At 41.6% G+C, this 12,482-nt stretch overlaps 1 protein-coding gene across 8 annotated transcripts in view; it reads left to right on the forward strand.

Moving 5' to 3' along the window:
• The window catches only part of NFAT5 (nuclear factor of activated T cells 5), a 132,058-nt gene that overhangs the window by 111,486 nt on the left and 8,090 nt on the right, over positions 1 to 12,482 (forward strand). For 4 of the 8 annotated variants that reach the window (XM_077984473.1, XM_015126501.3, XM_015126502.3 and 1 more), the window contains 2 exons: positions 885 to 1,017; positions 8,882 to 8,965. In XM_077984473.1, the coding sequence (XP_077840599.1) occupies positions 885 to 1,017; positions 8,882 to 8,965 (217 nt within the window). The remainder of the gene's footprint in view (positions 1 to 884; positions 1,018 to 8,881; positions 8,966 to 12,482) is intronic. The other 4 variants (XM_077984474.1, XM_001093880.5, XM_077984475.1 and 1 more) reach the window with 1 other exon arrangement.

Genomic DNA, 12,482 nt, shown 5'->3' on the forward strand with positions numbered 1-12,482 from the left:
TTCTCTTATAAGAATGCTTCCGCCACTATTGCAACTAAAAACATCTTTGGTTTACTGAGATGTGGATAAACTGAATCCAGTTTGACTTAAAATGAGAATTATGTTGTTAGGAGTAGCAAACTGCATTGTGAGATACATCTCACATTGAGGTTGTACAGAACATATGGTAACTGACTTTGCCCTTGGTGGGCATATTTTTTTCTAATAATGTATTCATTCTTTTACTCAATATGTACCTTATGTAAGATACTATTCTTTACAAGTGAGACAGAGTGAAGAACAAAACAACCTAGATCCTCATGGAGCTTACATTCTTGTGTTTGGAGAGAGACCAAAAAAACAAGCAAATAGGGTAATTTCAGGGGTGATGATAAGTGCTGTTATGGAGATAAACAATATTATATTACAAGGTTGGGGAAGGGTTTTGCTTTAAATAGGATGATCAGGGAAGGCTTCTCTGAGGTGACATTTGTATCTGACCTGATAATGGGTTAGGAACTCACCATTTGAGGAGGTGAAGAAAGAATATTGCAGTTGAAGAGAATAGCAAGTATAGAGAATCTGAGGTAAAACTGAGTTTAGCATGTTAAAAGAAGGTACTGAGGTCAGTGTGGCTACAGTATAGTGAACTAGAAGAGGAGGAATGAGATGAAGTTGACAGGGCAGGGATCTTGACCTTGTAAGCCATTGTAAAACACTTGGATTTTACCTTTAAAGCAGTGTTAAGATTAATATCCTGATGCCTGTGAACCTGAGCTTTAAAATAGATTATTTTATTTTAATCACTTTTTAAACTTTACAGCTAACAGGAAATATACTTAATTAAAAAATTTTAAATGTAAGTGTTGCTTCTTTTCCAACTCTTGTACTTTTCTTTACATTAGAATCATCTTATTGTGAAGGTTCCCCCCTATCATGACCAACATATAACTTTGCCTGTGTCAGTGGGAATATATGTAGTGACGAACGCTGGAAGATCTCATGATGTTCAACCATTCACTTACACTCCAGACCCAGGTATGTCAAAATGAAAAATTCAGAACTAAAACGAATAGTTAATTTCCAGTTTTTTGAAAGAATATTAAGAAGACTAGCCATCTCAAAAAGAAAGTTGCTCACTAAGATGAATTAATGTTAGTTTATTTTGGAAATGGCATTATTTTCTAAGAAGACAGCCACCAAATACTGCTTTTACTCTTATGTTAAGGAATCATTTCTACCTTACATTATAATAATAAAAGCCAGCTATGCTCTGAAGTCAGATTCTCTGAAACTATCTTACAGGTTACTCCTCCGTAAGAATTTCCATGCATTGACTACTAATGTGCAGAAACATGAAAGTGACAACTTTGGGAAATTGCTAACAGTTTAGTTTGGCTGGTTTATAGGGTACATTTTGAGACAGGAGATAAACTAGTGACAAGTGATAAAATAAAAAATCTCATCAAAGACTGATGGTGAATAAATGTTTTTTTTCTTTCTATATTGCCCCATAATACCTGATAAATATTTTAAATATAACTTTAAGTGGTTGTGTTAAAATGGTATTTTAGGCTGGGTGCGGTGACTCACGCCTATAATCTCAGCACTTTGGGACGCTGAGGCCGGTGGATCACTTGAGGTCAGGGGTTTGAGACGAGGCTGCCAACGTGGTAAAACCCTGTCTCTACTAAAAATACACACACAAAAATTAGCTGGGTATGGTGACGGGCGCCTGTAATCCTAGCTACTGGGGAGGCTGAGGAAGGAGAATTGCTTGAACCCGGGAGGTACAGGTTGCAGTGAGCTGAGATTGTGCCATTGCACTCCAGCCTGGGCGATAGAGCAAGACTGTCTCAAAAACAGAAAACAAAAAAAAACAAAAACCTGATATTTTAGAAATTAGAGGAGCTAATTTTTTTTTTTTTTTTTTTTTTTTTTTTTGTGGGGAGAAGACGGAGTCTCGCTCTGTCGTCCAGGCTGGAGTGCAGTGGCGCGATCTTGGCTCACTGCAACCTCCGCCTCCTGGGTTCAAGCTATTCTCATGCCTCAGCCTCCCGAGTAGCTGGGACTACAGGCGTGTACTACCATGCCCAGCTAATTTTTGTTTTTTCAGTAGAGACGGGTTTCTCCTTGTTTCACCGTGTTAGCCAGGCTGCTTTCAAATTCCTAACCTTGTGATCTGCCTGCCTTGGCCTCCCAAAGTGTTCGGATTACAGGCGTGAGCCACCACGTCCGACCCTAAAATGTTAAAAGTTTAGAAGATATCTGTTTATGAAGTGTCTCACAAGTTTGCCTGCATTCATTTAGATGCCTGAAAAAAGAAAAAGGCTCCTTTTGGCAGAAATGGGGAGAACATTTTGGAAATGGAAACTCTTTGCATGCTCCATTGACCTAGGCTTGGCTTCTGCCATGTTTACCATTGGTTCAGTTCAATCCAGTCTCAGGCATACTTCAGAATTAGCAGTTCTTCTCTATCTGTAGTTTATTAGTATGTTATTTCCATATAGTTCAAGATCCAGTGAGGTAGAAGGTAAAGAAAGGTGACAGAGAAAGAAAGCCCTGGCATCAAAAAGTGAAGAAAACAGTAGCCAGGACAGAATTACAACTAGTTTAAGTTAATTGCTTTCTATCACTTAATTTTTCTATTTCCTATTTTCTTTCCTTTTTGAGATGGAGTCTTGTGTTGCCCAGGATGGAGTGCAGTGGCGTGATCCCAGGTCACTGCAACCTCCACATCCCAGGTTCAAGCGATTCTTCTACCTCAGCCTCTCATGAGTAGTGGCACTACAGGCATGCACCACCATGCATGGCTAATTTTTGTTAGTAGAGACAGGGTTTTGCCATGTTGGCCAGGCTGGTCTCAAACTCTTGACCTCAGGTGATCTGCCCGCCTCAGCCTCTCAAAGTGTTGGGATTGCAGGCGTGAGCCAGCACTCCCAGCCTCCTATTTTATTTTTAGTCATATCTGAATTTTGCAGCATTATTTTCTACTAATTTGCTGCAAAAGGTATGCCACAGTACAGCACTGTTAAAATACCTCTTGAAGGCCTGGAGTGGTGGCTCACGCCTATAATTCTAGCACTTTGGGAGGCCAAGGCAGGCGAATCACTTAAGGCCAGGAATTCAAAACCAGCCTGCCCAAAATGTTGAAACCCCCTTTCTACTAAAAATACAAAAATTAGCCAGGCATGATGGTGGGCACCTATTGACCCAGCTACGTGGGAGGCTGAGACAGGAGAATCTCTTGAACCCAGGAGGTGGAGGTTGCAGTGAGCCAAGATCATGCCACTGTAGTCTAGCGTGGGCAACAGAGTGAGATTTTGTCAAAAAACAGAACAAACAAATTTTAAAAACCTTGATATTTGTCTCAGAATTAAAGATCATGTGTAAAAACTTTGGACCAAAAAGGCAAAGTTTAGAAATAATATCCTGGCTTCAACAAAAATAGGAGAAAGAAGATTGGCTTATTCTCAAAGACCAAATATTTTATTGTTTCCTTTCTAGGAAGGCTTCAAACATCTAAGGAAATTTGATGTAAAATTAATAGTTGGCCGGGCACAGTGGCTCACGCCTGTAATCCCAGCACTTTGGGAGGCCAAGGCAGGCGGACCACGAGGTCAGGAAATTGAGACCATCCTGGCTAACACGGTGAAACCCCGTCTCTACTAACAATACAAAAAAATTAGCCGGGCCTGGTGGTGGGCACCTGTAGTCCCAGCTACTCGGGAGGCTGAGGCAGGAGAATGGTGTGAACCTGGGAGGCAGAGTTTGCAGTGAGCTGAGATCGCGCCACTGTACTCCAGCCTGGGCGACAGAGTGAGACTCTGTCTCAAAAAGAAAAAGGGGGGAAAGAAAATTAATGATAGTTAAAGCATTTTAGTAACTGTTAGTTACTAAATATTGACATTTAATGTTTTGCAGGAGCTTGCACAAACATGAGAAGAGAGATGGTATAATTAATACATAGGATTTTTTTCCTGATGAGCTTCTGCATCAGTTGTGTTGGAAGGGAAAGGTGTTTATGTCAGGGAATAGCCTTAAAGGTTTTGCTATCCTGAAAACACTGAGATTTTCTTGTCTTCACTTGTTTCTTTGTTTTTATTGATTAATTATAGAGACTTCAGGACTTTGAAGTACTTAGCATCAACATTAAGAATCCTCATTTCTTAGTGATAAATGCTAATTATTAAAAATTGCCCTTTGATAAATTGCTGAATAAACAGCTTTTAACTATTCTACTTCAAAGGCTATACTAATTGCCTAATTTTGGCCATTCTTAGGCAATCATTACCATATGTTTGCTCTTTCAAGTTTTTCCCCACATATTTTGTATGTTACAGATAGCAATCACTCTTAGAAAACCTTGTTTGAAGAAATATAAGGTATGCAAACTTTCTAATACAATCTAATGCCTTAGCTTCTGCCTCTGTGATACAGCTAATTAGCCTTCCCGCAGTTTTCCTTTTTTTTTTTTCTTTTGAGATGGAATTTTGCTCTGTCACCCAGGCTAGAGTGCAATGGCGCGATCTCGACTCACTGCAACCTCCACCTCCCAGATTCAGGCGATTCTCCTGCCACAGCCTCCCAAGTGGCTGGGACTACAGGTGCCCACCATCACACCTGGCTAATTTTTGTATTTTTAGTAGACACAGGGTTTCACCATGTTGGCCAGGCTGGTCTCTAACTCCTGACCTCAAGTGATCCGCCCGCCTCAGCCTCTCAAAATGTTGGGATTACAGGCATGAGCCACAATTTTACTTTTTTGTATTTTATGAAATAGGATAATCTTTTCAAGTGTCCGTGAGAGAGAATATGATTTCAGGAAAACTTGGGCACAGAAAATTTGGCCTATCTCAGTATGGCAAACTAATAGCTGTTGTGGTTCATTTAGGGACTGTTGTTAAATATTTGATTACTCATTAGTGTATAATTATAGCAGCCACAACAAGGTCCATCCTAATATTTACGGGTTGGAATAGAAGTGGTGACTGTTAATACTATTTATTGAAATACTTAAAAGTTATAAATAAAACTAACAAATCATTAAGTGAAATATACCTCCTATACTATTTTGACCAAAATACCCTCATAACAACCTGAAAGGCTAAATTTGAATTTAGAATTTTCAAACTGCTTTGAATTCTAAGCTGGGCTGTGGTAGCATGAGGAGAGAGCATCCCTACCTGCCACCCTTCTTTTGACATTTTTTGGCTCCATCCTATACTTGGAAGCCTTTTGATACCTTAATCAGTGCTTCCATCTAATATGCCTAAGAGTGCACACAAAATCTAGGATAGTTGTACAGAAAATCTAGAGATCAGCCGGGCACAGTGGCTCATGCCTATAATCCCAGCACTTTGGGAGGCCGAGGCGGGTGGATCATGAGGTCAGGAGATCGAGACCATCCTGGCTAACACAGTGAAACCTGTCTCTACTAAAAAATACAAAAAATTAGCCGGACGTGGTGGTGGGCACCTGTAGTCTCAGCTACTCGGGAGGCTAAGGCAGGAGAATGGCATGAACCCAGGAGGCGGAGCTTGCGGTGAGCCGAGATTGCGCCACTGTACTCCAGCCTGGGTGACAGAGTGAGACTCCATCCCAAAAAAAAAAAAAAAAAAAAAGAAAATCTAGGGATCCTGGGTGCCTGTTACATGGTCTAAAGGTAGGGTCAAGGCAAAGGCTCAAGTGAACGTATCCTAGTTCCACACATTCTTCCAGGTACAGACCTTCTAACACCCAATGGGGCCATACTGCCCCAAATCAAAATGTGTGTGCTCTCAGGCACTTAGATACTTTCCAGAGTCGTAAAACCTTTGTTTTATTGATAGTCTCTGAAGCTTTGCTTAGCCATTAAAACATCCTAAATTTTTTTTTACTTCAGCCTATTCAGACACAGAAATCACACTAGACATTATTTGCTGTAACTCCACAGTGGTGATTTCTATAATAAATGGGGATGTAATATTTAACATCTTTTTTTTCTAAAAAGAAATTACTGGTTGGGTGAGGTGGCTCACATCTGTAGTCCTGACACTTCAGGAGGCCGAGGCAAGAGGATCACTTGAGCCCAGGAGTTCGAGACCAGCCTGGGCGATATAGTGACACCCCCCCATCCCTACAAAGAAAAAATAATACTAAACTAGGCATGGTGGCATGTGCCTGTAGTCCCAGCTACTCGGGAGGCTGAGGTGAGAGGATCGCTTGAGCCTGAGAGGTTGAGGCTGCGGTAAGCCGTGATCAGGCCAGTGTACTCCAGCCTGGACAACAGAGCAAGACCCTATCTCAAAAAAAGAATAAGAAGAATTTTAAAATTACTAATAACATGATTTTAAAATAGAAATTTAAATTTTTTTCAAGGATTAGTTTATATTTTTAAATCTATTGTTACTAGAATTAATGTCATGCATAAATATTTTATGTGTATTTTTTTCCATTCAGTTGCCTATAAATCATTTGTTGGACCTACTGTGAAACATACTAAGATAAATTATTTAACTTCATTCACAGGAGATGTGTACAAATTCCTCTCTTTATTTTCGTTATATCATTTGACATATTAGAAAATATAAAATAAATATATTGAAAAATAGAAATTGGCCGAGCGTGGTGGCTCACACATGGAATCCCAGCACTTTCAGAGACCAAGGCAGGTAGATCACCTGAGGTCGGGAGTTAGAGACCAGCCTGACCAACATGGAGAAACCCTGTCTCTACTAAAAATACAAAATTAACTGGGTGTGGTGGGGCATGCCTGTAATCACAGCTGCTCAGGAGGCTAAGGCAGGAGAATTGCTTGAACCCGGGAGGTGGAGGTTGCAGTGAGCCGAGATCACGCCATTGCACTCCAGCCTGGGCAACAAGAACGAAAGTCCGTCTCAAAAAAAAAAAGAAGAAAAGAAAAAGAAAAAAGAAAAGTAGAAATTAAGGCCAAGCATGGTGGTTCATGCCTGTAATCCCAGCAATTTGGGAGTCTGAGGTGGGCAGATTGCTTGAGCTCAGCAGTTTGAGACCAACCTGGGCAACATGGCAAAACACCATCTCTACCAAAAATATAAAAATTAGCCTGTCGTGGCGGCGTGCGCCTGTAGTTCCAGCTACTCGGGAGACTGAGGTGGGTGGATGGCTTGAGCCTGGGAGGTGGAAGTTGCAGTGAGCCAATATCATGCCACTGCACTCTAGCCTGGGTGACAGAGCCCCAGACCCTGTTTCAAAGGAAAAAAAAATAAAATGTATTCAAATAAAATATGTAATCATTTGAAGCAAGAACCAATTTATTTGTAATTTATTAAACTTTAGTTTTTAGAACTGATTTATATTCTTAGGCCCATTAAATTTTTTTTTTTTTTTTTTTTTTTTTTGAGACGGAGTCTCGCTCTGTCGCCCAGGCTGGAGTGCAGTGGCGCTATCTCGGCTCACTGCAAGCTCCGCCTCCCGGGTTTACGCCATTCTCCTGCCTCAGCCTCCCGAGTAGCTGGGACTACAGGCACCCGCCACCTCGCCCGGCTAATTTTTTTGTATTTTTAGTAGAGACGGGGTTTCATTGTGTTAGCCAGGATGGTCTCGATCTCCTGACCTCGTGATCCGCCCGTCTTGGCCTCCCAAAGTGCTGGGATTACAGGCTTGAGCCACCGCGCCCAGCCAGGCCCATTAAATTTATAGTTTAAATTTGTTATAGTAGGCTGGGCGCTCAAGCCTGTAATCCCAGTACTTTGGGAGGCCAAAGTGGGCAGATCACTTGAAATCAGAAGTTTGAGACCAGCTTGGCCAACACAGTGAAACCCCATCTCTACTAAAAATACAAAAATTAGCCTGGCAGCCAGTGCGGTGGCTCATACCTATAATCCCAGCAGTTTGGGAAGCTAAGATGGGCAGATCACATGAGGTCAGGAGTTTGAGACCAGCCTGGCCAACATGGTGAAACCCTGTCTGTACTGAAAATACAAAAATTAGCCAGGTGTGGTGGTGTGCGCCTGTAGTCCCAGCTACTCGGGAGGCTGAGGCAGGAGAATCCCTTGAACCCAGGAGGTGGAGGTTGCAGTGAGCCTTGACTGCACCATTGCTCTCCAGCCTGGGTAACAAGAGTGAAACTCCATCTGAAAAAATAAATAAATAATTAGCCTAGCATGGTGGCATGCACTTGAAATCCCAGCTACTCAAGAGGCTAAGGCAGGAGAATGGCTTGAACCTGGGAGGTGGATGTTGCAGTGAGCCACGATCATACCACTGCACTCCTGGGTGACCTAGCGAGACTCTGTCTCAAAAATAAATAAATAAATAAATAGATAATTAGGCTGGGCATGGTGGCTCACGCCTGTAATCCCAGCACTTTGGGAGGCCAAGGCGGGTGGATCACAAGGTCAGGAGTTCAAGACCAGCCTGGCCAAGATAGTGAAACCCTGTCTCTACTAAAAATACAAAAAAATTTAGCCGGGAGTGGTGGCAGGCACCTGTAATCCCAGCTACTCAGGAGGCTGAGGCAGAGAATTGCTTGAACCCAGGAGGCAGAGGTTGCAGTGATCCAAGATCGAGCCACTGTATTGCAGCCTGAGCAACAGAGCAATACTCTGTCTCAAAAAAAAGATGGGGTTTCACCATGTTGGTCAGGCTGGTCTTGAACTCCTGACCGCAAGTGATCACCCACCTTGGCTTCCCAAAGTGCTGGGATTACAGATGTGAGCCACTGCACCCCGCCTGGTTTTGTTTTGCTAAGTGATCGCATGCTCTGCCCACTTGGAGATTGGAGAATTTAGAGGATAGAAATTTACCTCAACTAGAATTTCTGCTAAACAAATAATTAAATGATACTGTGTGACAAGATATTCTAATTAAAGAGTTTAAGATACAAGGTTTTTAGGATGAGTAAATGTAGATAAATACATTAATCTTTTTTTTTTAATAGCAGCAGCTGGTGCTTTGAATGTAAATGTGAAGAAGGAAATATCTAGTCCAGCAAGACCTTGCTCCTTTGAAGAGGCCATGAAAGGTACCAAGTAGATTATTCTCAAAAATCGTAATTAGGTGCTCCTATATGTTTTCTCTAGCATACCTTACTGTTTTATTTTCTCTTAAGTACTTACAATACTTTGCAGGGTATCTTTCATATTGTAAAATAAATACGTGTTTAATTTTACTAAATGTAGAGACTTGTTTTCCAATTTGATATTTTTCTTGCTGAATATGTTTATATATATTTTAAAGTACATTGGAATGGAGGAGTTTTGTTTTTTTGTTTTTTGTTTTTTTAATTCCCCAATATTAAAAGTATATGAGGCCGGGCACAGTGGTTCATGCCTGTAATCCCAGCTTTTTGGGAGGCCGAGGCAGGTAGATCATTTGAGGTCAGGAGTTCAAGACCTGCCTGGCCAACATGGTGAAACCCTGTCTCTACTAAAAATACAAAAATTAGCCAGGGGTGGTGGCAGGTGCCTGTAGTCCCAGCTGCTTGGGAGGCTGAGTCAGGAGAATCTCTTTAATCTGGGAGGCAGAGGTTGCAGTGTGCCAAGATCATGCCACTGTACTCCAGCCTGGGTCACAGAGCGAGACCCTGTCTCAAAAACAAAAAAAAAGGAAAGTAAGGCCAGGCACGGTGGGCCACACCTATAGTCCCGGCACTTTGGGAGACGAAGGTAGGAAGATTACTTGAGTCCAGAAATTTGAGATGATAGATATCCATTGGCTAATAATTAAATGCATCATCTGTAGTTATTGCTGAACAGATATGGGCAGCACAGTGAGAAGATTTCTTGTCTCTACCAAAAAAAAAAACTTAAAACAGGCCAGGCACAGTGGCTCACGCCTATAATGCCAGCACTTTGGGAGGCCGAGGCGGGCTGATCACCTGAGGTCAGGCATTCAAGACCAGCCTGACCAACATGGAGAAACCCATTCTCTACTAAAAATACAAAATTAGCCAAGCATGGTGGTACATGCCTGTTATCCCAGCTACTCGAGAAGCTGAGACAGGAGAATTGCTTGAATCCAGGAAGCAGAGATTGCAGTGAGCCGAGATCGTGCCACTGCACTTCAATCTGGGCAACAAGAGCGAAACTCCTATCTCAAAAAAAAAAAAAAAAAAAAAAAAATAGGCCAGGCGCGGTGGCTCATGCCTTTAATCTCAATACTTTTGGGAGGCTGAGCTTTGCAGATCACCTGAGGTCAGGAGTTCAAGACCAGTCTGGTCAACATGGCGAAACCCCATCTCTACTAAAAATACAAAAAGTATTAGCCTGGCATGGTGATATGTGCCTGTAATCCCAGCTACTCTGGAGGCTGAGGCAAGAGAATCGCTTGAACCCTGGAAGTGGAGGTTCCAGTGAGCCGAGATTGTACCACTGCTCTCTCCAGCCTGGGCAACAAAGCAGGACTCGGGCTCAAAAAAAAAAAAAAAAAAAAATTATAAACATTAACCGGGCATGGTGGCATGCACCTATCATCCTAGTTATTCATGATACCGAGGTAGGAGGATTGCTTAACCTGAAGAGGTTGAAGCTGGATTGAGCTGTGATCATACCACTGCACTCCAGCATGGGCAAAGGAACAAGACTCTCAAAAACAAAACAAAGCAGAAATTTGTTTTGTTTATGTACCTTTTTGATAAAAAATTTAAATCAGGCTGGGCATGGTGGCTCACACCTATAATCCCAGCACTTTGAGGGGCTAAGGTGGGTGGATCACCTGAGGTCAGGAATCTGAGACCAGCCTGGCCAACATGGTGAAACCTCATCTCTACTAAAAATACAAAATTTAGCTGGGCGTGGTGGTGCATGCCGGTAATCCCAGCTGCTCGGGAGATTGGGCAGAAGAATTTCTCGAACCCGGGAGGCAGGGATTGCAGTGAGCCGCAATCATGCCACTGCACTCCAGCCTGGGCGACAGAGTAAAACTCTACCTCAAAAAATATATATAAATCACATATGAGAAATAGTTTGGTAAATAGAGATTACTTGAGAAAAAATGCAAGTGTTGGATTGTAATGCATTGACGCCAGCTTGATGTTCTTAGAGCAAATTAATTCTTAATGAGGAGGAGAAAAAAATTAATCTGATATTTTCATTTATAATGTACTACTAAATTGAAGTTGACTAGAAGATTATTATTAAATTAACAAGATGGAACATATCTGACAAACTTAGTGTCTGGCCTGGAGACATTTTGGACTGTTTTTGGTGGGACTAGACTTAGATAAAATTGGAACAAGGCCAGATGCAGTGGCTCACGCCTGTAATCCCAGCACTTTGGGAGGCCAAGCTGGTGGATCACCTGAGGTCAGGAGTTTGAGACCTGCCTGGCCAACATGGCAAAACCCTGTCTCTACTAAAAATAAAAAATTAGTCGGGCATGGTAGCGTGTGCCTGTAATCCCAGCTGGTTGGGAAGCTGAGACAGAAGAATCGCTTGAATCCAGGAGGCGAAGGTTGTAGTGAGCCCAGATTGAGCCACTGCACTCCAGCTTGGGCAACAGAGTGAGACTCTGGAAAAAAAAAAAAAAAAAGGATTGGAACATAAATAAAATTAACCTCTGTGACCTTTGTGCATATGACAGTAGAAAGACTTATATCTGTGCATGAGCATTAGACTAAACTGTCCTTTTACTGTTTGTCTTACCGGTAGACATACTTGTCAGTGGTCAGCTGAGGATAGATAAAAGAGTCTTGCTCAACTTAACTCTACCTAGTCTCACTTTCCAGAAAGGGGGAGAAGATAATAAGCATTACTATCTAAATACATTTTAAGAAAAATTGTAGATCTGTTAAGCAGTAACTGTATAGGTGATATATTTATTTATATGTAATTTCTAATTGAATTATAATATAATCTTGACTGTAAACATGGAAATTTTTAGACCAAAAATAATGTTAATAAAAATATAAGCCAGGAACAGTGGCTAGTGCCTATAATTCCAACTACTCAAGGGATTGAGGTGGGAGGATCACTTGAATCCCGTAGTTTGAGGCTGCAGGTACTACACTCCAGCCTGGGTAACAGAATGAGACCCTGCCTCTAATTGAATAAATGAGTGAGTGAATGAATGAATGAATGAATATTTTTAAAAAGAAAAATACAGACTGTATATTTTTATTTTTATTTATTATTATTATTATTTGAGATGGAATCTTGCTTTGTTGCCCAGGCTGGAGTGCAGTGGCATGGTCTCAGCTTACTGCAACCTCCAACCTCTGACTCCTGGGTTCAAGTGATTCTCCTGGCTCAGTCTCTCCAGTAGCTGAGATTTACAGGTGCCCTGTACCACGCTTGGCTATTTTTTATTTTATTTTATTTTATTTTTTGTATTTTTAGTAGAGACAGGGTTTCACCATGTTGGTCAGGCTGGTCTCGAACTCCTGATCTCGTGGTCCACCTGCCTCCGCCTCCCATATTACTGGGATTACAGGCATGAGTCACTGCACCTGGCCCATATTTTTATTTTTGTAGGATTAACCAAATAATCCACAACAAACTAAATTGACAGTGATAAAGCTAAAGTAAGATTAATTCTTTTCT

This window comes from Macaca mulatta, chromosome 20, assembly GCF_049350105.2.
Source record: "Macaca mulatta isolate MMU2019108-1 chromosome 20, T2T-MMU8v2.0, whole genome shotgun sequence".
Classification (NCBI taxonomy): domain Eukaryota; kingdom Metazoa; phylum Chordata; class Mammalia; order Primates; family Cercopithecidae; genus Macaca; species Macaca mulatta.